At 37.9% G+C, this 27,176-nt stretch overlaps 1 protein-coding gene across 2 annotated transcripts in view; it reads left to right on the top strand.

The window, feature by feature from the left end:
* Syt4 (Synaptotagmin 4) overlaps positions 1-27,176 on the top strand; it is a 527,459-nt gene that overhangs the window by 462,549 nt on the left and 37,734 nt on the right. For both annotated transcript variants that reach the window (XM_069821239.1, XM_069821240.1), the window contains 3 exons: positions 6,005-6,267; positions 14,068-14,336; positions 19,251-19,467. In XM_069821239.1, the coding sequence (XP_069677340.1) occupies positions 6,005-6,267; positions 14,068-14,336; positions 19,251-19,467 (749 nt within the window). The remainder of the gene's footprint in view (positions 1-6,004; positions 6,268-14,067; positions 14,337-19,250; positions 19,468-27,176) is intronic.

A 27,176-nucleotide genomic window follows, 5' to 3' on the forward strand; every position in this document is an offset into this window, starting at 1 on the left:
TGAACTTATTTATACACAAAGTATAAGAGAAGTTCAAAATTGTAATTCTTTGCAACTCCTCCAAATAGGAGAAAAGTTTTCCGGGCTATCAGGCCGTGATTATCGGCACGCGCAGTAGAACCAGTAATCTACACCACTGAAAATGTTCACCGCAGCAGTGAACGAAACGTTTGGTCACTCAACCGACAGACCACGGCCTGATAGCCCAGAAAACTTTTCTCCTATTGACACCGGCCGTGAAAGCCTACACTCGAATATAACTCCTCCAAATGTCTGCTTTATTTCGGGTCTATATTTGTGTAGGCAACTAGGCATGAAAGATTAGTGCACGTCTCTCGACTGAAGAGTGTATTTTATAATAAAATCACTCAAGGAAGTAATTAAAAAATAGGAGCATGTGTGCTGTTCACGTCTGATTCACGAATAAATTGGGTGATTCTGTGATTTTGTTAAAAATCTGAAGAGCGGTATAGGTGATCAATATGAACAATTTGCACACAGGAGTCCATGTCCGGAAACGCTCCCTTTGATATAGCACAGCCCGCTCCTATGCAGCATTATTATAGGATCGGAGCGGGCATTGAATATAGTTACAAGCCTTTATATGTGTAGTCAGTGTAGCCCCTCTAGCATCGAACTCAGGGCCATTTTCTGAAAATGTTGGTGAATTCTTATAAACATGGTATGGACTAGTTTGCATAGTAAATTATATTTTCACTGATAAAGCCTTTTCTATTGCAATTTCGACTTCAGAAAGTGTGGGTTCGGGTATAAATGGCTCAGCAGTTTGTATTTGAATTTCGTCCCGATCATTTCTATTTGGCCTGTGTACATTTAGTAGTTGCCCAAAATAGTTTTTCCATCTGTTCAGGATTGAATGAGAGTGTGCAAGCAAGTCACCATTCTCATCCTTGATCAGGTTTACACTTGCCTGGAGATTTATCCTTCGAAGAGGTGGAAAAATTCAAATATCTGGGAGCAACAGTAACAAATATAAACGACACTCGGGAGGAAATTAAACGCAGAATAAATATGGGAAATGCATGTTATTATTCGGTTGAGAAGCTTTTGTCATCTAGTCTGCTGTCAAAAAATCTGAAAGTTAGAATTTATAAAACAGTTATATTACCGGTTGTTCTGAATGGTTGTGAAACTTGGACTCTCACTTCGAGAGAGAAACAGAGATTAAGTGTGTTTGAGAATAAGGTTTGTAAGAAAATATTTGGGGGTAAGAGGGATGACGTTACAGGAGAATGGAGGAAGTTACACAACGCAGAACTGCACACATTGTATTCTTCACCTGACATAATTAGGAACATTAAATCCAGACGTTTGAGATGGGCAGGGCATGTAGCACGCATGGGCGAATCCAGAAATGCATAGGCCTATAGGGTGTTAGTTGAGAGGCCGGAGGGAAAAAGATCTTAGGGGAGGCCGAGACGTAGATGGGAGAATAATATTAAAATGGATTTGAAAGATGTGGGATATGATGATAGAACCTGGATTAATCTTGCACAGGATAGGGACCGATGGCGGGCTTATGTGAGGGCGGAAATGAACCTGCGGGTTCCTTAAAAGTCATTTGTAAGTAAGTAAGTAAAGCCTTTTCAGCTTTCCTTGCATTTCCATTTTACCTTCCATAAATGAAATGCAAATAAGCAAGTTTTCTTAATGTGAATCTTCCCGTGGTAACAATAAATTAGATGAGTCAAGCAATATTAGCTTGCATCACTACGTAGTACGTACATTAGAGCTACATTCACACCTAAGTCCATGAGTGCGCACGGTATATTCGTAAATTGCTTAAATATAGATAAGTAAAGGCAAGATGTCAGCATCGTCTGGAACAAGGTCGAAAAAGCGTCGTTACGAGTCCTTCCTAGAGAGTCCCTATCTCGATAATTTGATGTTGCTTCGTTGCCGAGGCAATGTCACACATCACGTGGTCGGCGCCATGTTATTCCCAATAGGAAATTAGTCTTCCGCTAGAGAGCGCGCATGTGCAGCTTCTTCGAGAGCCATTACACGTCGCTGCAGTTGCAAAATTTTCACCTCGATTTTATCAATTTCCAGCTCAGCAAATGACGTCCTTCCTCTCCAAGAGCAAGAGTGCTCGAGAGCAGACTGTCAGAAGGGAATTCAACACTACAAAACACAGAACGTTTCAAAAGACGCAATACACTAGGTACCGAAATTTAACCACACCAGGCTGCCATCACCAGCATTGTTACCGATACTGTTACTATTATATTACGTATACCAGAGACGTATTCAAGAGGTTCCTACGAGCCTTAATAAAAATGAAGTTAAAGACGAATATAATTCCAATATGTTTATGAACTTGTATGACTCAAGTTATTGTTTATTTTACTATATATTCAGAAAAAATATTTATTTTACTGCCATAATGAGAAAGGTTTGAACAGAATTGTTTTTCCATTTCTTGTACAATATACTGCATACAATATATATATAATAGGCCTATCAACTTCGCAACGTTTTGAAGGTGGATCTTTCTTCGTCTGCATGTTAACAAATTAGGGTGAAAAGAAGATATTATACTTGTTTGGGTCGTTATAAATTATTTATTGTTAAATACACATGAAAACAAATATAGTGAAGACTATATAGAGTTTTCATTTGAAAACTAGCCAGCCCCAACTATATATTTAAATTAAATATGATTTAAACAAAAAAAAAAAACACGGCAATATAGATATTGAGGGGGAAGTTTAAAATCCATATTATATATTATATACAGAGTGTTAAAAAAAAGTATCCAATATTTTAGGAGATTATTGTATGCATCAAACAAGAAAATAATGTCTAATAAACATGGGTTCTACAACACATACTTTCTGAGATCTGAACACTTATTCATAGGAGGTAATCAATGTGACGTCCATTCATGGCGATGCATTTCGCTGCCTACAATACAGCAGGCTACCAGATAATCATACCGTAGTTGACACCCCTGGCATGGAATACTGATACCTCGCAAGGAATACTGAAAACAAAAGTCTAGTTGCGGATATGAGCGGGGTTCAGCAGTGATGATGTTGTGAATTTTCGTAATCAGCATGTGTGGGCTGATGAAAATCCCTACGCAGCCGAAGAAACAAGGCATCAGCACCGATTCTTAATCAACTTATGGGCAGGCGTTCTTGGTGATAGATTAATAGGGCCATACGTGCTACCACAGAGATTAACTGGGGATCATTATCAGGACTGTCTTATTAACGTATTAAAACAAATTTCAAAGAGTGCGTTATTTCTTACACCGAGGGGCAGAGGAATGCATTGCCATGAATGGACGTCACATTGAGCACCTCTTATGAACAAGTGTACAGATCTCACAAAGTATGTGTTGTAGGACTCATGTTTATTAGACATTATTTTCTTGTTTTGTTGCATACTAGCACCTCCTAAATATTGGATACTTTTTAACACCCTGTATATATTGTGGGTCCCTATCACCACGCCATGGCGCGTCCTCAGGTTGCTGATATAGAGGGTAACTGCGAATATATTGAATAAGAAGTCGATAAGGGGTGGTCCTCCAGCTTGGGGGTTGGACGAAGGGCAACAACCCATCATCTTGAAAAAACAGCTTGTTAGGAAACCACACAATAATCTTGTTCAGGATAGGGACCTATGGCGGGCTTATGTGAGGGCGGCAATGAACCTCCATTGAAATAATTTCAAATGGTATTCCCTAACTTGTGATATTTTAATGGTGGGATAAGTCCTCATATACATTAAAAAATTAATTCCATCGATCCGTTTACAAGTAGTAAATTAAAAGATATAAGATAGTCAGTAGTTCCTTATTTTGCAATGGCCTCCTATTCAAGGATGGCTCCGTTAAGACTGTATGATACACCTCAAATAATTTATTTTCAGTAATATTACAATGTCGGTACCGATCTGTTTCTTGGAGTTATTGGAGCTGACAAGACTGATATAGGCTAAGTTATAGAATTATATTGCTCTCACACCTTTCTTTTTCATCGTTATAGTCGTGTTTTGTTATTTTTTTTTCAAATGGTATATAATATGTTTCCTTTTTGTTAAGTTTTATACACGCTTCAACATCAGTAATTAAATCGTGTGTAGGATCTTTGGGTATATCAGTAGGCCGTTTTTACTGTTGAATTTTTGTTTCTATTGTCGTGTGTTATAGATGGGCTTTGTCCATGTAACTGATTTTTAGATTTTTATTAATGTTTATGATACTGGTGACTGAGGTGGCGATGAATCGTGGTGTGTAAATTTCCAACCCGGAGTTTTGTGATTAAGGAAAACCATAAAAAACCCAATCAGATTGGCCGACCATAGGGTTTGAACCCGGGATCCTACGAATGCGAGTCTCAAACGTTATCATCTGAGCCAATTCGCTCGGTTAAGATGTATATCTTACGGCCTGCTGTCTCAACGAGTGAGTTTGCCTACTCTAACCTTGATACTCAGCGAGTCTTAGCTTGGTCAGGTTTGGAAATGTGCCTCACTAAAAGGTTAGCGCTAAAGTTCTACAAGATCGCAGTGACCCCTAATAGTAGGTATAACAGGAACAGTAAGAGTAAGGAAGGATCGTCGAAATGATAACTATACATCTGACATGATTCAGCGCACCAAGACGGAAATGAAGTATCGCCTTCATGTCTGCACAGGTACAAAAACGGTGCTCAGGTTGAGGTTCAGATAACAAACAAAAATTCGTTATTTTGTTTAGTTATTTTGGTAGCTACTTGAGTATGCAATTTCGGATAGCTTAGTTGATAACTTTGTACACTTTTACCTCTATACGTAGAAATATATTTCTCCTTCTCTTGTAATTACTTATAAATAGGCTTCGCATTCCAGCTACATGTAAACTGAAATGAGGTTGCCTGATTCGTACTATATGTGACGTCATAGCGCAGGTACAGGTACGTTCGTATACAAAATAGTTACGCATCCTCTGCCCTCCTCCTCTAGAAAGTCAAAACCGGGGCCCAGTCATAGTGAGTAGTCTTATCGATCACTGCTCTTACTAGTCGCATTATTTAAATAACTACATCTTTGTGGCTGATTGAAGGTTCATTGCAGAGGTAAAATGTCTTAAATAAGAAGCTCAAGCGTGTAATATTGCAAAGCATAGTTGAGGATATTTGAACCTATATTTTCAACTGCCAATATTAGATAACATTATATATATATATATATATATATATATATATATATATATATATATATAGTGCAAAATAAACGTAAAAGTGACAAAAATAGTGCACTGAAAGACACTGCAATATCAAAGGCACAGAAAGTGTGTTGCACGTAACCGAAAATAACCAGTATGATCAAAATCTGAAAATGATGAAGGTATTAACTCGAAGTTTAGCATGGATTTGTGTAGCCTACCATGATGTTCAGTCCCAACATTCCAATTAATAAATTAAATAACCTATATTTCAGGGAATTTCTAGAAAAGTATATAGAAAATTAGTGGGTTTTCATTAATGAGGGACATATGTAATAGGTATCCTAATGAAACACGAAAAAATATCAGAAAATATGAATATCTTGTACTATATCATATACCAATAACACCATGTGCTATTAAAATAATTTCTTGCAATATAAAATCATTTCAATTGACATTCGTATATGTTAAGTTCCGTAACTTACGAATGCACGTTATTATTCACTGCAAAGATGACGACGATAATGAACATCACTGCTCAAGCATGTGTTTACTAGTATAACTTCAGAATGTCGGGAGTTGACTGTACTCCACGAACACGCAGCGACGACGTGTTTGTTTATATCCTTATTCGTTGCATCCGGCGTACTACAGTATATACCCAACGAGTCTTTAACTTCAGTCTTTAGGTAGCTGGAATACGAAGCCTACTTATAAAGTACATAGGACGTTCAAAGTATTTAACTTTTAAGTCATTTATTACACGTTCAGTCGAAAGTGTTTATAGATCTTAACGAGGTGTTCACTTTCGCATTGTTCCAGTAACCACACCAGCACTGGTGGGCATCTGCCTGGGAGCGACACTGTTCTTGGTCACCGTCGCGGCGGTCACATGCTTCTGCTACCGGCGCCACTCCAAGCTGGTCCAGGGCAGTAAGAAGGGCGTGCGAGGGGGCCCCGACAAGCCGCTCGCCCTGCAGCAGCACCGGCGACCCACGGCCGTCAAGAGCCCTGCAGGGTCCGCAGGCACGCACTACCTCAAGAAGAGCCCCAGCCCCACGGGGGGCGCGCGTAGTCCTCCAGGAGTGAGTACGCCATTGATTTGACTTCATTTCATTTGGCGTGTTGTCCAGCCTGGATCCTATCAGCTTGACAAAGACAACTCACCAAGAACAGGATTCGAATTCGCAGTGTTGGCCAACTTAAAACCTCTCAAGGGCTAAATTTAATTCAGAGACCTCCCCCAGGAGCTAGATCATGCCATACGTTTAATTTTATCCATGCGGAATGAAAACTTTATGTTATAGGCCCTAATACTAATTTAATAAACGGAGATCACATGCCTGTAAATTTGTCATTACTTGCCACAAAATAGTAATAGAAAAAATATGTTCCACTTTCAGCAGGAATAGACACAAAAATCTTGTGAAAAATGCTTTAATGGCTCTTCCTTACATAACTGAAATCTTTCTAACAAAGCCTAAATTTTTCTACATACCGATACGCTGTTTAATGAACATATTGTGGTTTCTGATTATACGAAATAAATTATTTAAATTCACTTCTAATTGAAGGGTTCAGAACCATAGTGGACCAAGCACCATTTACTAAAACCGTAGAAAATAAGGGTTAAAATGAAGTTATTACCATAATTTAATGGAAACATATAGCAAGTAATATAAAGTAGCCTATACACATTAAAACTAAATGATATATCAATCTTCATTAAACTATGGTATTCACTTAGCTTTCTCCGTTTTTAATAAATGGCGCTTGGCCCACTATGGCTCTGAACCCTTCAATTGCGAAGTTGCCAATCAAACAATATGTGATAACTAGAATCCAGCGTTTGGTTACCTAAAGCCTCCAAGCAACACGCAACAGTGTAGATATGTATGAAGTATAGTTTGACGTCATCCAACGCTACTTAGTTCAGATCTGCTGTTCAGTGAAAACAAAACAAAGCTAGGCCGTTGGAAATGCGTGCTCCAATAGAAGAATTTGGTAGCGAACACTTCATTAAGAAAGAAGAAAATGTATTTTATCAGAAAGAAGGAAACATTTTTTATTTGAAACACTTAAAATGTTTACATTCATTGATCGTAATGTGTAGAGACTCGTAAAGCACGCACTCAAAATTTGATTTATTTTAAGTTTGTGCTGACATTTATATTTTTTCATTTGTTAATTCCAAACTTTTTATTAGATCTAGATGCGACACTTATTGTAAAAATCAGGAGTAAAAATATTCTGGACGCCAGGTAGCCATGGCGACAGAATTTTATGTGGCGCCTGAAATGTTAACAGAGTTCTAATTTTTTTTAAGACTTCGATCTCTTGTGTCACTACGACTAATATATAATGTTAACAAAAGCGGTTGTACGGAGAAATTTGAATGTTATTTTTAAATTAATATCGTTAAATTTGTTGCGCATCTCAAGATATAACTCGTTGCACGAATGATTGCCGATTTCGAGAGAGGCATTGGCGCTGCGTTATACGATACGATCCAGTGCTTTAGTTCGCCTACCGGCCGCCGGCAATCATTCGTGCAACGAGTAATGCTGTATCACATAGCTTCAGAGTGTCTCTGAAAGCGTGTGTTTGAATTGCATATATATTTTTAGTAGGTTATTTTACGACGCTTTATCAACATTTTAGGTTATTTAGCGTCTGATTGAGATGAAGGTGATAATGTCGGTGAAATGAGTCCGGGGTCCAGCACCGAAAGTTACTCATAATTTGCTCCTATTGGGTTGAGGGAATACCCCGGAAAAAACCTCAACCAGGTAACTTGCCCCGACCGGGAATCGAACGAATTGCATATATTATATTTAATATTATTTGACCATTTGCAGCACAAATTAATTTTTTATCATTTCATATCATGGACCATAACAAAGCTTCGATCAATTTTTTTTTCAACATTTTAAATCTGCACACAATTTCAAAACATAAATGGCATCTCTATGTATACTCAAGAGGTGGCTCCTTGGTGGAATATCCGTGCCATGAAATTGAGAAAGAAAGAAGATGGTGATTCTTCTGAATAACCACTATGCTGCAAAGGGTTAATATATTTCAGTAAATATATCTTTATCTTAGCACGAATGGTTTTCTCATTGCATGTGTGAGCAAAATGTGGTGGCTCCTGAAAATAAAGGGGCTGGCTCCGATTTTTTTTTTTTTTTTGTCTATTCTTGGTAAAAATTATATTTTATTGCATATAAGCTGCCTTTAAATAAATACTTTGTTATTCTTGTTATTAAATTCAAGTGGTATTTTCTACATGAGTACTATTCCTGTTGTTCACCGACATATGCACATAAGTACACGAATAAACAGATGTACACTCAATAGCGGAGCGTGCGTGGAGACTAGTAACTTGCTCTCCGTACCAAGCGCAGCTATGTAGTATGATCGATGTACACCTAACTTGTATTCAAAAATAACCAAACGCAGGACTCTAGCCATAACACGGCATCTGAAAGTCTATCTCTGTTAGTAGATTTCACATGCGTCAAGCTCCAGTGGAGGAAACACAGCTTCGCATATGACGGTGCTTGCAAAAAAAAAAACGTTCTGATCAGAGCAGTTTCCAAAGTCAATTCCAGTAACCTGACATGTATTGATGGATGGATCACATTAAAGTTCACGATTGTAGATGACCTGGTTGTGATTAAACATCACAATATACATACAGAATATTATTGAATAAAGAGATATAGGGGCGAAAGCTTTCAAAATACTGAAAACGTCGAACTCTGAAGTAAACTCTCCAATAAATTCAGTATGCTTATAGTCTATTCCCCAAATTCCACGTCCTCTTCCACCTTGAGTTTTCGACAACAAAAAAATATACGAGATTATTTTTCTGCAATTCACATCTAAATAATTCTAACTTTATACGGAAACAGTCAACAAAACTAACCATGAGAGATTACTTTAAGGAAAAACTCAATGAGGTAGAAACAAATAGTGAGAATGAGATTTATATAAAGGCATAAAGGAATTTAGGAAGAAATATCGGGTAAGGGTAAACGTGATCAAGGATGAGAATGGTGACTTGCTTGCAGACTTTCATTCCATCCTGAACATATGGAAAAACTATTTTGGGCAACTACTAAATGTACATAGGCCAAATAGAAATGATCGGGACGATAATCAGATACAAACTGCTGAACCATTTATATCCGAACCCACACTTTCTGAAGTCGAAATTGCGATAGAAAATCTGAAAAGTACAAGTCTACAGGTATCGATCAAATTCCAACAGAATTAATACAAGAGGGTGGAAACGCATTATCCAGTAAAATTTATAAACTTATACATGCTATTTGGGAAAAGCAAATTGTACCAGAATAAAGGAATGAGTCCATAATATTGTACCACCTTTAAGAAGGGGAAAAGACTAACTGTAGTAACTTTCGAGGAATATCATTTTTATTGACGTCATACAAAATTTTGTCTAATATTCTTTTGAGATTAACTCCTTATGTATATGAAATTATTCGGGATCATCACTGTGATTTTAAGCGTAATAGATCGACTATTGATCATATTTTTTTATATTCGACAGATATTGGAGAGGAAATGGAAGTATAAGGGCACAGTACATCAGTTGTGCATAGATTTCAAAAAGGCATATGACTCGGTTAAGAGAAGTTTTATATAATATTCTTATTGAATTCATGTTCAAGCATTCATGGTTCGATTCCTGGTGTAGATGGAGATTTATCTCTATTCTTGTCTTATACTTGTCCTATGGCGTCTTCGCGGTGATCCTGCATCGTGCTGACCATCAGTCTAGAGAGGCTCGCAATGTGAGAAAGTCTAGTGTTCGTCCAGATTTACATCCTTCCTTTCACCACCTTGGGCTGTTAGTCGGTAAGACAAAGAAAGAAAGAAAGAAAGAAAGAAAGAAAGAAAGAAAGAAAGAAAGAAAGAAAGAAAGAAAAATGGAAGTTAATATTAATGTTCGTGAAGATATCACTTTTGGGTTGGCTTGGCATTTCTAGGGCCAGACCCAGACGGATCCTTTCACTTAGACTTACATTGACCCACTGAGCGTCCTATATATACTCTGATTTCCAAGCCTGACAGATGGCTTGGGTGGAATTCGTGAATCCGATCCTGATAGATGGGCTATCCTGCCTCAGCCCTGACAGACGAGTACCTGATCCGGATCTCCAAGTCCTTCCTATATCAGCATCGGAAACCCGTACAATCCCCAAAACTTCACCCCAGCCTATTTTTAACTACTGCAGATGATAGATGAAAATAATGAGGGTGAGGTAGAGTGTGTTGATGGAATGAAAGAGGAAAACGGGAATACCTCAATAAAACCCCTTTGCGACGTATCATTTTTGAACCACAAATTCTAAGATGATCTAGCCGGGGATCAAACCCAGGCCGTCTGAATGCAAGACCAGCTGCATAGCGCTTGAACCACAAACTCAAATCCAGGAGCTTACTCTTAAGCTAATCAGTAATCAGTATCCGCACTAGATTATTTTAGATTGTCACGGAAACGGGTGCTGTCGTTCCTTCTTTTTTAAGGATCTTGTTAACAGAAATCGACAATATTTATTTGATAGGCCTATAATTGACATTTTTCTGGAGGGTATAGGCGGTTTCAGAGGGAGTAATGAATGTTTATTCTTTCATTACATATGTAGACTACACAGGGGGGAGGGGGAATTTTTTGGTGCCTTGGTTTTTAGACCTGGTCTTGGAGTTATTTGATGCGCTGATTCAGAAAATGACATTGGCTAGGCCATATCAGCTCTAGTTTTTTAGATATTGTTGAATTTATATAATATATATTATAATTCTGTTTTGTTACAAAATTATCTGTAATAACGTCTAGATGGTTTTCATTGTGGCTATTTTTATTGCTAATATCACAGAAATCAATTTAAATAATCATAGCTATCCTGATCTACATTTAGCTATGAGATCTGTACCGTACTCGTATCTTTTACTATTCCATTCTTCCATGAGTTACCACAGCTCTCAGGGTATGGCTCTTATAAGTCTGATATAGCACAAGGTTAAGAAAGTGGCGACAGCGACAGTGATTTTCAAACAGCTTCACATATGAACGCTTTGACCAGACCGAGTTGAGTGACCTGATTAGGGACTAAATCTTTCTGAGGAGTCTTCTGAATTGCTCGTCTACAGATTAAAGGAAAAGAATATTATATTTTATCGAAGAAGAGAAAGAGATTTGCTGCCATTTTTTTTATTGAAGACAAAAACATACAGTAGTATTCCACAGCGATTTCGGAGGCCTTCTGAAGAAAATGGGTGTATCAGAATATACACCAAGTGAATGGCTTCTTTTAATCCACAGTTCAAAAAGTAGTTTGAAATGTATTCTTTTAAACAATGGCAGCAAATACGCCTCCATTCCAATCGGTCACTCCATCACGATGAAAGAAGAGTACAACGCCTTCTCTTTAGTGTTGGGAACATATAAATTACCACGAGCATCTGTGTAGACTTGAAAGTGGTTCATTTTCTTCTCAGTCAACAAAGTGGCTAGACAGAATATCCTTACTTTCTATGCCTTTGGGATAGTAGGGCCAAACATGTGCATTGGATAAGAAAGGATTGGTCTCCAAGGGAACATATTGTGGTTGGAGAACACATTGTAATAAATGCACCTTTGATAGCGCGAGACAGAATCATTGTCACCATTACAGACAAAATATAAATTAAAGGCTGTGAATAAAAATGGTTCGTATTTTGAATACATAGCGCATAAATTACCTGAACTTACCACGGAAAAATTGAAGCAGAAATTTTCCATGGTCCATGATCACACAGCTCATAAATGACCCACATTTCATAGAATCAATTAACGAAATCTAATCCTGTGCCTGATCTTCATTTGTTCTTCTTGTGAAAACTTCCTGGCAACAAGAAGGCAGGCAACTATGCTAAATTAGTTGAGGATTTATGCTCTTTCATCTCAACAGTTTGGATGTAAAATGAGCATTAAAGTCAATTTTCTGCACATTCACTTAAAATGTTTGCAGATAACCTTGGTGACTTAAGCGAAGAACAGGGTGCAAGATTTCACCAGTACATGAAACCAATAGAAGGCATATACTAGATGGGATGCACACATATGGTAGATTACTGTTGGAACATTATGCGGGATTGTCCTGACAGATCCCATTCTCGGAAGTCTTGCTACAAAAGGAGCCTCTTCTGTGTCGAATGACTGGAATATTTGTATCATAAACTCGTGCGTTTCGTTTCAAATAAGTAGATTTAGTGTATTTCACGTTTATTATAATTCATAATGTGTTTCTTCATGCTACAAAGAGATTAATTAAAACACTACCGGTACCATAAAATATCTTGAATTTTGACGACCGACCAGAGTGAATAGAAGTATATGGCATTTATGCTGTATCTCAAGAACTAGAGCTGATAGAAAAAAACTAGTGCCATTTTTGGAATCAGCGAGTCAAATATACTCAGGAACAGGTCTAACATTGGAGACACCAAAATGTGTGTTGGCCAGTATTATAGGTCTGTCATGTCCACCGCTGTAGACTAACGGTTAGCGTGTTTGGCTGAGAAACGAGCGGGCCCGGGTACAAATCTCGGTTAGGAGAAGTTACCTGGTTGTGGTTGAAGCGGAATTGCTGGATAACTTACGGTGTTAGATCTCGGAGTCATTTCGCCATAATTTACTAGGCCTAATATACCATTGTCGTCATTACCATAGCCCGGGTTAAGTTCACGGTGCTGCGTGCTGTATTTGTACAAGAGCGCGACCATAAGACAAAATCATTCACAGGACAGGAGTGGTGAGCACAATAACCTTCAGGCTACGGTGCAGCCTCCAGGCTCCTCCTCTGTGCAAAAAGGTACATATTTCTTTCTTTATGCATGTGATCGCATTCGTATGCTCGTGATAAGAACTGTACTTTATGAATTAGCTTATTTTATCATCCCAATAATAATAATAATAATAATAATAATAATAATAATAATAATAATAATAATAATTCTTTATTTATACTGGCAGAGTTAAGGCCATAGGGCCTTCTCTTATACTCTATCAGGTCACAAAGTATACAAGCAGTGAAAGTTTAACAAAACGTTAAAGAACAGAATACTAACATATTACAAAAAAATAATAGCATAATAAAATCGACACTAAACAACTTGAAAATAATACCTATTATGCCTGCTCAAAGAAATCGTGTCCACACCTGTGGAGTAACGGTTAGCTCGTCTGACCGCGAGACCAGGTGGCCCGGGTTCGATTCCCGGGGCAAGTTACCTGGTTGAGATTTTTTCCGGTATTTTCCCTCAACCCAATATGAGCAAATGCTGGGTAACTGGACCCCGGACTCATTTCACCGGCATTATCACTACGCTAAATAACCTAAGCTGTTGATAAATAACCTAAAATAAAAATAAAAAAGAAATCGTTCTATTTGCGCCTCTTATCATTAGAGCCCGGAATTTTAGGTGCTAACAGTTAAGAATGACACTGAATGTAGATGAATGGATGTGGTGCCCGTGAGGAGGGTTTTAAGCCTAGTTTACAGGAGTCCGATATGTAATAATAGACAACAGAGTCACAAGGACTGGGTAATGAATCTTGTAAACCGTGCGCTAATTTGTAAGGGTAGTTAAGAGGATTGGAGACCTTTAACGGTACCGAAAGGAAAATACTGAATGACAAAAATGACGTGTCAAAGACGTGTCTATTTTATAAACTATACCGAGGAACAATATTAACTTTTAGCACCTAAAATTCCGGGCTCTAGTTATCATGTCCTGCTTTTTGAGATAAAATGTCCAGCCTGTATAAACTGACTGTAGACAGGCTCCTCACTCCGCGCCCCATGTTGCAGCCCGGCGGCTCCGGCACGCCCAGCCCCACGGTGGGTCACCTGTCGCCTCCCCAGACGGGCAGCAGTCCTGTGAGCGACAGCACGACGGGCGGCGATGCCCCGGCCTCCAAGGACACCTTCCACACGGAGAACGAGCTGCGGGACAAGCCCACCACGCCTTCCAAGGAGGAGCTGGAGACCAACGAGAAGAATCTGACCAGCAGCGGAGGAGGCGGCGGCGGCGGAGAGGGCGGGGCAGGCAAGCTGGGCCAGCTCGTCTTCAAGCTCAGGTCAGCCTCCCAACGTCGAATTGTTTGTTCTTTGTGGTTGAGTGGTTAGCATGTTGTTTGCCACAATACCTAACGCTGAAGGATTGAAATTCGACAGAAATTTAAGGTAAAGATAATGGCGAGGGACTTGCCCTAGTTCAGAATCTATAAATTGCCTGTTACATGTGCGAAGTCACTCATCTAGTCGCAATGCGAAAGGACAGGGAACCTTTCAATTTGCAGATTCAGAATTCACGGCGTTTCTTCTGACGGCCTTCACCTGCCTTGTCATCGAACAACAGATGACAGAGTCTTCACGATTCCACTTGCACTGCGAAATGGTAAAGCCCCTTTCAATGTGCAAGATTACACCTGCCATCCTAACGGCAAACAAACGAGTCTTCTCGACCCCTCCTGCACTGCGAAATGACACAGTTCCTTTCATTGTGCAGATTTACACCAGCCATTTCTTCCTCCTCCCGTCCCGTGATCACTTTGATCACATTTCCGTCCCCTCGCGTATGTGCTACCTAAGAGGTTAAGTCCATTTTCGGTTTTTCCCCTTCAAAATTTTCTAGAGCTCCTTCAGTGGAGCAGCATAACCCGGAGTGAGATAAGAGGCCAACAGACTTGGAGCTCACATATTTAGTTTCTTACAGCCCCGAACCTCTTGCAAGGACGCGTTTTGCGTACCTTTTAAGTTTCTCCTCCCAATTCTCCTCTTTCAATTCAATTCAAGGTAAAGATAACGCTATCTTTATCACAGGCCATAGAAGACCACAGAATAGCATAGGTAGTAGCAGTAGAAAAGTCAGTTCCATTTGTTCGCCGCCTTTATCCGCAAGGAAATACCCCTGGTACTCATTTCTATTAGAGGCTGAGTAAGCCCAGGGTCGGAAGGATTATATCTATGGAGAAAATCCATGACTCCATCGAGAAAAAGAAACCGCAATCTTCCGGCTTGCAGAGCAACGCCCTAACCGCGATGCTACCTCGCGGCGTCCAGTATAAATTTAAGAACGAAGAATATCAACTCCGTAAATCAGGAGGTAATACTTCTGGCCATTTCTTGTACACGTCAAAGACCATCTTCGTTAAACGTCATACATGCCCTGCGAGGTCTGTACAGGAGAGCATCCGGCATACAGTAAAAACTAGGTGGAAAAGCTGTTCTTTCTCTGAAACTGCTGCAACTGTTCCAGTTTACCTGAAATGTTCTTCGTTCCATCATAAAACATACACTAACAAACTTGTTTTTCTGCATCCGATCATGACACTTTTGACAGATATGTGTGCAGACACACGAATTTAATATATGTTTTTTTAATTAGAAGAATCCGATGGTATTTGTAATTTGTATTCATGTTTATATGTCTTAAAATCCCGCAAAACTAAATTTTTACAAACTTTTTCTTTGGATCGAAAATAGAAACTAATGATAGATAACACTGATAAACAAGTGGTAGATATCTGACATGATGTTTACTATTTCTAATGTAGTTTTACATGCTGATTTCAAATCTGAAAACCGTTTTGCGCTATCACGTCAGGTTTTGAAATTATCGAAGAAATTTTATTTTTACATGGAACACGGTTCGTCGAATTTTTTTTGTCGTTTTTCCAGATGATGTAGAATTTCACCAGATGTGTTTTGATACGTGTGCGGCTATGTAACAGGCAAATTCCATCGGAAAACTTTTACACCGTTTCTTAGGAAAACATATGAACTATACTTTGATTCGAAAGTGGATAGTGGTAAGTCGTGAGCACCATAGTTCATCTGTTTGATCTATGCATGCAACTTGTGCGGTTGGATAAGGAAGGCGAAGAACAACCACCATCTGACATTTGGAGTTCCTATGATATGGCGTGAGTCAAGCAACCACACCACAGACTGTTATTTATTTTTGTCAAACGTCACTGGATTCTCCTACAACACTAGTGCACCTGTAAAGTATCCAGACGTTCCTTCAGTTTCTAAACCAATTTCACATGACCCCGTCACTTGTCCAATATCAACAGCACCTTCAGAATACAAGTTAATGAAGAAACGCAAGAAGAAAGTCCTCTTTCAACTCCTACCAACGACTCAGACTCTGACTACTACCAATCTGAAGAAGATATTCATTTAATGAATAATGCTCAACTTTGCGATTCATACGGAACCTGGCACTAATAAAAGGCCGAGCTGAACTGTTCGGTTCAGGTCTTAAACAATTTAAATTTTCTTGCGCCGGTTACGACTTCACAGTTTCGGCACAGACATAAAGAACTTGTGAAGTTCTTTGCAATGAGTGACACTATTTGCTAATGCATGCACATTCAAGATCTTATGTCAAGCTTCGGAGTAGAACACAGCACTGAAGCATGGCGACTGTTCATAAACTCACCTAAGACAAGTTTGAAGGTAGTAAATAATATTATTATACAATGGAAACAGATATGGGTCAGTACCGGTTGCATATTCTACGCACCTGAAAGATACGTACGAAACCATGTCGCTATTTCTTGAAAAAAAAATACGCTATCGCGTATCTGTGGTGATTTAAACGTTATCACTATTCTCATGGGAATGCAGACAGGGTACACCAAGTACTGCTCCTTCATCTGCGAGTGGGACATCAGAGATAGAAAGAACCATCACATAAAGAACAATTGGCCGTTGAGAGATAGAATGCAGCCTTCGTGTGCCATGGATTGAGCATGACAAAGTTATCATGTCACCGCTTCATATACAGCTGGGACTCATGAAGAATTTCATGAAGGCACTGGACACCGACTCAGATGCTTTTTGGTACCTGTGTAACAAGTTTCCAGAGTTGAGTTACGCGAAAGCGAAAGAAGGTGTGTTCATAGGTCCACAAATGAGGAAGATCATTGCAGACAGACACTTCCAAAGCTTAAAGGGTGGTACTGAAATATTACTACTATAATTATGTGTCATGTGGCGCAATTGCACCATTTTCTTAGCTAAAGCCATGTTCATTAGTACTCCATGTAGCAGTAAGTGCTCTACTGAAACTCCTGTCTGTGAGTTGTTATACATAATGGTTGATGTCGTATATCTCAAGAACGGTGGATAATAGAGAGAAATGGTTTGCATATTTGGAATCGGCATGTTTCAATTGTCTTAGAACGCCTGTTGGGTACCAAGATATCCATGGAAAATGTTTTTTGTTATTCAGTGTAATCATAGGGAATCAAAACTCCTGCTTAATTTGACGTTAAAAACTGTCCATTAAGTGAATTTCCAGCCGAATAAATAAAGAATTTTCAACATTTGCTATAGAGGTTAGTAATCTCCCAAAGATACTCTACATTTGAGATATAACAAATTGTGGCTAGCATCATTCGTTTTGAAATAGGTCTAAAGAAAGAAAGGTGTTAGTTCTATATAAATCACTCTGTATAACTTAATACGTTAAGTTTCATCCGGTGAAACAATGTGAGCTAGCGCCGCAAGCAGCGACGAGCAGTGGGGCAGACAGAAATACCGACAACTTTCACTGGGACTCAGCCTATGTTCTATTCCAAAATAATGGACGTATGATAAAAACAAACAGCAACGATATCAAATAAATATAAAATATCTAATAGGGGAGACTCGGCTAATTCCGCAATATTAAGGAGTAAATCTGTCATATTTTTATCAAAATGTTTATTGAAAAATATTATCAAGGTATGTAGACATGGACGAAACCTTTCATTACCAAATGAGATAAAGAGACCTATTAAAATGCATATATATTTAGTTGTACATACATTACAGTTGAAAAAGAACAACTCGGGTAATTCCGCAACAGTCCGGATAAATCCGCAATAGGACTTGGCTAATTCCGTAGTTGTAAATAATTATGAAATACATTATGAAAGTAATATAAAAGGAACAAGTTATATGTAACAATGTTCACTTTCTTCATAGCTGTGTACCAAAACACGAAAAACAGCTAACTTTCGATGTTTCACTGTATTGCCGACAGAGGTGTCGACCAATATCCTTGATTTTTTCCTATAGCACTGCAGAGGACATGCTTCCTGTTGACAGCCTCTCAACACTTACGTTCACGCTATTGTAAAGCCTCAGTAAAATCACTACTGCGGAATTAGCCGAGTTTTCCTACAACGTTTAATAAATAAATTCTTATAAAGGTAAAAAGGTAAAGGTATCCCCGTAACATGCCATGAAGGCACTTGGGGGGCATGGAGGTAGAGCCCCCCCCCATGCTTTCCATGACCTCGGCACTAGAATGAGGTGGTGTGGTCGGCACCACGCTGTGGCCGCCTTTTACCCCCGGGAAAGATCCGGTACTCAATTTTATAGGAGGCTGAGTGAACCTCGGGCCCGTTCTGAAAGTTTGGCAACGAGAAAAAATCCTGTCGCCACCTGGGATCGAACCCCAGACCTTCCAGTCCGTAGCCAGCTGCCCTACCAACTGAGCTACCCGGCCGCCTAAATAAATTCTTATATCGGTAATAAACTGCAACAAACAATACACAATGAAGAACATCGAAAATATGAACTCTGGCTGTTGACTAGAAGGGAACAGGCGAGACCTAGTGTATGAACATATGTTTGATAATTGCGATTAAAAACTGTAGTCTGTGACTTCATTCATACTTTTCTGCCCAGGACAGTTCTTTCACTGCAAAACCAGCATTCTTCAATCTTCCCTATTTTCTGCTTTCCTCTTTGTTTCCGTATATGATCATAAATGTCGTTTATCATCTGATATCTTTTTTTGCCCCGAACTCTTCTCCCGTTCACCATTCCTTCCAGTGCATCCTTCAGTAGGTAGTTTCTTCTCAGCCAGTTCCTTTTTCTCTTCCTGATCAGTTTCAGCATCATTCTTTCTTCACCCACTCTTTCCAACACAGCTCCGTTTCTTATTCTATCCGTCCACTTCACTACTATACCGCCATTAATTACGTTGACAGGTACAAGAGCGAGAAGAACGCGCTGGTGGTGAGCGTGGTCAAGTGCCGCGACCTACCGGCCAAGGACCCGAACCTGGGCAGCAGCGACCCCTACGTGAAGCTGCAGCTGCTGCCCGACAAGCAGCACAAGGTGAAGACCCGCGTCCTGCGCAAGACACGCAACCCCGTGTACGACGAGGACTTCACCTTCTACGGCATCAACTTCAACCAGTTGCAGGCAAGTTAAACGGGATGGAATACTTTGGAAGATTCCAAAAATACCGTACTGATACCCTTCAGTTAGCCTCAACATTTTATTATTGTCGCTGGTAATTGAGAAGCTGAGTTCATAAAGGAGAACTGAACTAAAAATCACATTCTGGGATGATATATTATAAGAAATATGCATTTAATTACACACACAAATTTTCTCTTTTACTAGGTCATATATTCATATTAAAAAAACATGATATGAGAAGACCCTATAGAGTTTGTACAGAGACGTTATTTTATTTTTACTTCAATTTTTATTATACCTGAGTTTTTGAAAGTACTTCACTCCCATCCCCTCTACTAGTAAACTTCTAACCGTCCTTCACACAGAACCAAGGCCGCGTATGAATTCAAAGTCGCCTTACGGTCTTATGGTCATAGTAAACAGTACTGAGTTAGTTAGTATAGTACGTTGCAGAAATATTTTCGCGTTTTCCAGTAAAGAAAGAGCTTCCAATATTGAATCATATTTTCGCACAGGTACTGTCGTCCGTTTGTCTACGTCGCATCCCGGTTCCCCCCCTCCCACTTCTGCTCGCTCCTCTGTAAAGGCTAGTGGCTGGGCTATCTTAGCTCTTTTCTGAAAACATTAATTTGTTAGGAACTGGACGTCTACGTAACATTACACAACTGTTTAAAATAACTTAAATAAAAGGGCTTCGTTAAGTAATTAACTGTCACGTGATTTCCCTCCTTTCTATGACCCTGCGACAAAACCACTTGGACGGACAGTAGATAGCATGTCTGAGTAATTTTATCTTTTCGGATCGGGCAGAAGTGAAGATTGAATTTACAGTACGTAAGGTACTCTTTTATAGAGTAGGTACAGAATTATTTCAACATGAGTTACTAGTGCGAAGGACGAAACTGGTAATTGGAATTAGGTACAATAGTCTATAGTGCGATAATATGCACAAAAGAACTGAAGTCAAAATGAATGACCACCATTTTCAAAAATGTGTTTAAATATCCATATTATGATTATTTTTCAATTTAACTTCATTCTCTATATTGTACGCTAATGTGCTGTAGACCAGGGCTGGACAGCAAGAGCGGATTCTACTCTCTCACGGGGAGCCATATGATTTCTCTTCATATCCTTTCTTCCCCGCCGAACACCGCGCAGCGTTGATTCAGTGACGGATGAATATTAAGCGCCCCGTTTAGAGACTGGTTCCGCTCCCGATGCCCGCCCTGCTGTAGACAGTACTGGGTGTTCATTTCAAAGTGTGTCATGACGTCACTGTTGTGAGTCAGCGATTTGAAGCGAGTTTCAGCTTTTATGTCAGAGAAGTTGCCTATTATTCAAGGCGTTCTTCAATCTGAACTTGAGAACGTGTACGGTATAACTTGAACGTCGTAGCAACAGATGGCGGTCTGTACGGTCTGTGTGCTACCATAACCTCTTTCGAACTGTGTTTTGCGCCGGCAAGTCGTACGCAGGGTATTTGTTATCATCGGTTGCGTACGGTAACATTCCACAACACAAATCAAATGCTCCATGTCCATGTTGACCGTCGAAGTTAATGTCAACAAATATGTAAGTAATCGTCTTAACCCTCTCCCCATATCCCGACAGTACGTATTTCCAAACAGCTGACATTCCTGCCAGTACCGGCGTTACCGTACGTATCGGTACGTACTCTTCAGAATGAACGCCGTACTTGCTAGGCAACTTCTCTGCCTTATAGGTTATACACCTCTGCGGAAGTGTAGGAAGATTGAATTCTCTAGGCTCATCGGCTAGCCACATGACGGCATACAGCGAGCCATGACACACTTTGAACTGAACACCCAGTATAATATACACTGCATAATGAATACGTCCGAATGGATAGCTCAGTTCGTGAGTAAAAACACTTATTGTTAATACAGTACTGTATTTTGATTAAACAAAAACCTAATGAAAATTATCAAACTCATCATCGCGATATTTCCTAGTTTACGTAAATATATGAACTACTGTTCTTTCTTTCTATACCTAGTAAAGTGATCTGTTTGTATTTTACGCCAGTATCATCGAACTCCAGTCGTGGAAGGGGGTAGCAAACGGTGTTTACGATTCTTAACCGTTAATCCAAAGGTATAGGAATGTTAGTAAAAATAAAATGATGTCCTTGTATAAGTTACATAGTCTATATTTATTTTGTTTGATTATTTTATTTAATACCTAATATATTTTGTTGGCGCGTAAACTAGACCGTTCTACCACTAATGGTTTCCAAGTGAACCTCTAAACGTGTAAACTGCAGATGCGTGTGACGTCACACTGCCGCGCCGCACCGCAGCGTAATCCATTCTTGTTTTAATTAATCACGTTACATTCACTACAATTCATGTTCAAATCGCGAAAAATACCGTTCTTTTTTTTTTTCATAATAAGGCGATAAGCAGTTGCGAGCTTACACAACGCAAGTCACGGGTCCGGCAGTTTGACGTCAGCTGCAGTTGTACAAAATGTTTTCGCTCATATGTTGAGAACCACTTGATATTTTGAGTTACGATCTTCAATGCTTTCATCAGCTCTCTATTGTCTACAACATATTAAACTTTAAATATTAAATGTTATAAAATCTCTACAAGCCCTTAGTATAAGATTTATTATTATAAAATGTAAAGCTTTTGTTCCTAACAATTTTAAAATAGCTATTTTAAAGCATTTTTACAATAACTCTGTTATTGCACCCAGATCCTCAGTCACATTCAACTTCTAAACAGTTCAACACTATTAGGCCTAATCTCTACTTTTTGTAGCTATGTGCAATATTAAAAAAGAACAGGACTGTGAAAGAAAAGCTGAAGATATGCTGATCTTTTTGTTGCCCACCTATATTTCTATACAATTATCTTTAAAAAAAGGAAAAAGAAGTAAATTTATTCTATTACAGGCTCCGAAAAGCCCTTATGGTGGCGGAATGTTAAGGCTTCCACATCACGAGACGATCGGCATGGAGTAGCAGTAGATTCTGGTTTTCTCCCGCATTTTTTCACCATTAAATCATAGCCTATTTGTATTATTTATATAAACGTTTATTGGAAAGATTCTGGGTCTTCTTTATGCATATTATTACAGTTTGGATTAATACAACTAGTGATTTATTTGTATAAATACAGTAATATACTTGTCCTTAGTATTTTTATATAAAAATTGTTTTTTTTTTTAATTTCAGGGAAAACTTTTATTTAAAACAATAATTTTGGACATTATTGGAAAAGTAGGCTCTATATCTTTTCTACAATTTTAAAAGGTAGCATACTGATATTTAAAAACTCTTCTGGAATTTATAAATATACTAGTGGTTTGTGCAGCAAATGCTGCAAACTAAGTCCATTAGACGTTCAAATAAAAATTTTTCAGATTTATTTTCAATGAAGAATACCGGTACCAGGCATTTTGAAAGTTATTTGCTTCCATAATAATGAAACATACCCCCTCTGAATGGTTTTTTGTGCCAAATACTTTTCAGGTTTGAGTTCCAACGCCAAAACGCAAGTAGTTTTTCATGTGGGAGTAAAGCAATAGCTATTTCAGGTCATTGTGGATTGTAGGGGAAAGTTAAAAAAAATGTCATTTTTGCTATGCTTTCGAACAATAGACATAGCATCTTTGTATAGCTGCTGCATGGCGAGCTTGAAATATAGAGAGTGAAATCATTTTATCCTGCTAAGAGACCTTGCTGAAATGATCGGGAGCCTACAAAATTTTCTAGGCCTCTTATTTTATCAGTAAGTAATTACCTTTTGGTCTTTTCTTAGGAACTGTAATTTTTGCGCTCACTTGAGCCATTACTAAAGAGAATGACGCATATAAATATCTACACCACACCGCAATTAAATGTATGAAAAATACCCAACTCCACTTGATTAATAACTATAAAAATATTTAATTTTTAATAAAAATATTATTATCTTACGTAAGTTTTTAGTTTTATATATACTGTATATTACATAGCCGCCACTCAGTAAATTATAGAAATGAAGATCTAATTTCAGACATTCTTTCCATCTACTTGAATAACCCCAAAACGTTTCACTTTCATATCATCAGTATAGCATTAATATGTATAATTAATGAAAAATAGTCATATCATGGCATTAAATATAATAATATTTAATTTCTAATGGTAATAATGTCATCAAACCACTCAAGTTTTGTAGATTTTAATATCCAATACATAGCTGTACTCAGAAAATTATACACCGCACAATCAGAACTGTAAATTTTATTATTTTTTGCAAGCCTTGAAGTTTTTAATAACCAATTGAATTTGAGCTCTAAATATAGCAGCAATTCTGCAGGTCATGGCCTTCGTGTAATAGCTTATTGTTATTGTAGTATGTGTTTTGTTTTATTCTGAAATGCAATTAGTTCTCAAAACTGAGGAAAAATGGATTTTGGAAAATAGGAAAATTATGTAGGAAAACTAACGCTTCACTGAAAGTTACTATTTTTCTGAAAATCCTTGGATGCCAAGCTTCAAAATGACGGGTCATTCATTAAAATCCGTTCAGCCGTTTTCCCGTAATTTCCATTACCACTTCAAATTATAAATATAAATATAAATATATATAAATATATAAATGTATTGTTTTAATGTGTACATTTTTGTTATACTGTTCGAAGAGACAACAAAATTTTTGTAATAGAGTACTTAAGTTTTAAGTGTTCACGAAATTAGAAGTCAGTATGACACCCGCCAAAATCAAAACAAATAGAAAAAATTTTCACGAATTGTTTTAATTAAACAAATGTGTTATTTTTAATCCTATTGTTTTAGTACATTTCGACTTAAGCAATGTGCAAACCATATTAAATAATATTATCTATTTACTGTGACCGAATAAGAATTATTAGCAGAATAGCAGTTCTTAGGATGACCCATAATAGGTCGAAACATGTAAACCAGGTACGATAGAATTTAACACAAGAAAGTCATGTAATACATATTCCGAAGTGATACAGTGTTAAAAGTTGTGTAATCAAGATGTATAAGAATTATTGGTCTTGTTATATTCTATTGGTAAAAAACTAAGTTCTTGTACTTTCTTAATTTCGTTTGCCAGAAAGATTCAATTAATTTTCCTTAAGTAATAGGTACTCTGTATTTTTCGAAATAAAATATAAATTCCTACGAATAAATTTCTTGTACACGTACAGACAGGTTTATTTCTACTACTACGATGCTGTAAATAAATCAGATGGGGCACAATTTTTTTATTTATTGAGATTCTTTAAATAATGAAGTTATTCCCGAGCCCTGTCACGAATGACCCACCGCCACAATTGTTCAATCCTTGCTCAGCACACTCATCCTTTCATCGTCCTCGGTACGAAATACGTATGTAGAAGCATTGTATGTAGTGTTTCCGTGACAGGCCGGGACAAGTACTTAACTATCTGATAAATTTTCTTCATACTTTTGAACCCTATTAGGTGAATTCTTTGTTCGTCAGTTAACTATGCATATTTAAGGTCCTATCTAGCTTCGACCCAGAACAAATCTTTGCTAAAAAACAAAAAAGAAAACTCAACAATCAACGGAGATGAAGGCAAGGAAGTTAGCCCAAATCTTGATAGCTGCAATAAAGAACGTAGAGCAGCCCGGTGGTTCTATCCTTCGCAAAATAGCAGAGTAAGCCCTACATCTCGGCATGATTCCTGACAGCACGCTGATGCGGCAGTTAGTGACAACACTGAAATGAGGCGTCATGTACTGTATACTGAGGACAGTGAACGGCCGCCGGTACCAGCTCCTCGAGTATCTATCCTGAGATAGATCCTCGAGGACTTGGTACCGGCCGTTCATTATCATTATCAGGTATTTAAGTACTTGTCCCGGACTGTCAAGGAAACACTACATACAATAATTTTGAACAGTCTTGAACAGTGTGCATTCCTCAATCAACGGATGTACAAAGAATTACTAGTGGCTTGTGCAGCAAATGCTGCAAACTAAGTTCATTAAAAGTTCAAATTTATTTCCAACTAGCTAAAACCACCCGGCGTTGCACGGGTTTTCCTTTCTGCTTCTGTTTTTAATTAAACTGCTTATTACATTTTCGGAAATCTCGGAAACCTAACTATAGACAACCAAAACGAATTGCCTTTACTAAGCTAAGATTTATTCTTTACTAAACGTCACTTACATGAATTGATGAACTCCTTAGCGAAATGCCTGCCAGCGTTAACTCAATTTAAAACAGTTGTAAATCAGGACCGAAAAGAAAACATGTCATCATGTGCCTGACGTTCAAGGTTTTTTTTATTTATATATATATATTTTTTTTTATTTATTTATTCTGATGTAGTTGAGGCCATTAGGCCTTCTCTTCCACACCGCCAGAAATACAAATAAAATAATAGAAAAATCGAACTATGAAGTAAAACCCAACAATAATATGATTCCTTTTCCTCTTTCTGATCAGTTTCAGCATCGAATCAATATGTACATATATCATTTAATTTATATTGGAAGATTTTTTACCCCTTGACCGCTGTACACCCACTTATATCATACCCAGTTTTTTTAATATGACTTGGAAAATTATATCTCACAAATTCAGAACATATTATATTAATTCTTATTTTATACACAGAATACAGATACAATATGAACTTGCAATAAGTCATTTTTTTTTTTTACATAAAGACTAATATTCTGAGAGACGTATAGGCTTGACGGTATTTTAGAAATTAAGAGATTGTTATTTCCACAACCCATAACATACTACATTTGCAACATGATTATACAGATAAAATTTCGCAGTAACATATTTTCGGACGTGAACAACAATATTTTGAGAGACGTATATTTTAGAATTAATACAATGCTATTGTCAGTCGGCTTATGTACATTCACGTACTACATTAGCAACATGACAGAAATATCATTGAATTGCTTTTTGATATGTGTAAAATCTTTTTTCCCCCCCACTTCTTTGTACCAAATATAGTCGAGGATTTGAAAAACACGCAGTTTTTAAGTAAATGTCTGCAACTTTGAAGTACTGTCCTTGAGCTTCATTTTAATATGGTCATTACAAATGCTAGTCGCACTGAATTGCAATTGCATTAAATAGAATGGGTATCATAGCAATACGTGAGATAAAAACATCTTATCCTTTCGTTTTTCCAGTTAATATTGCGACTTTATTACGTTTCGCATGGGTTCTTCACACCAATTCATGTTGGTGCATAATTTTGGTGGGTTAATATTTCGCAGTAGTACGTCTGGTTATTCAATATTAAGTAAATTATGTGGTAGCAATCCTTGTAGTTTGAAATAATTCTAGAATTCAGTTGGATAAAACACAGCCTGCTCACTATTTACAACTGCATCGAGAAATTCATAATACGGTCATGGACTGCGTAAAGATATTTATTGTACGAATTATCTAGTTTTAGCCTTCATGATGTTTACCAACAATGTTATTCGTGTTATAATTTCCATGGCCTTGTGAAAGTCGATGTTGAATACAAAAGACAATAATAAAAAAACAACTGACTATAGAAGATAGCATTTTAATATTACGTGTTTGGTCGTATTTATTTCTATTTTTTATATTTTAATTAATTTAACGTCCATTTGTACAATTTTAATATAGCCTATGTTTTTCTCCGGGTTATGAAGGTTAAATGTGCAAACTTTGACACATATCGGTCAAAGCGTGTAG

This window comes from Periplaneta americana, chromosome 3, assembly GCF_040183065.1.
Source record: "Periplaneta americana isolate PAMFEO1 chromosome 3, P.americana_PAMFEO1_priV1, whole genome shotgun sequence".
Classification (NCBI taxonomy): Eukaryota; Metazoa; Arthropoda; class Insecta; order Blattodea; family Blattidae; genus Periplaneta; species Periplaneta americana.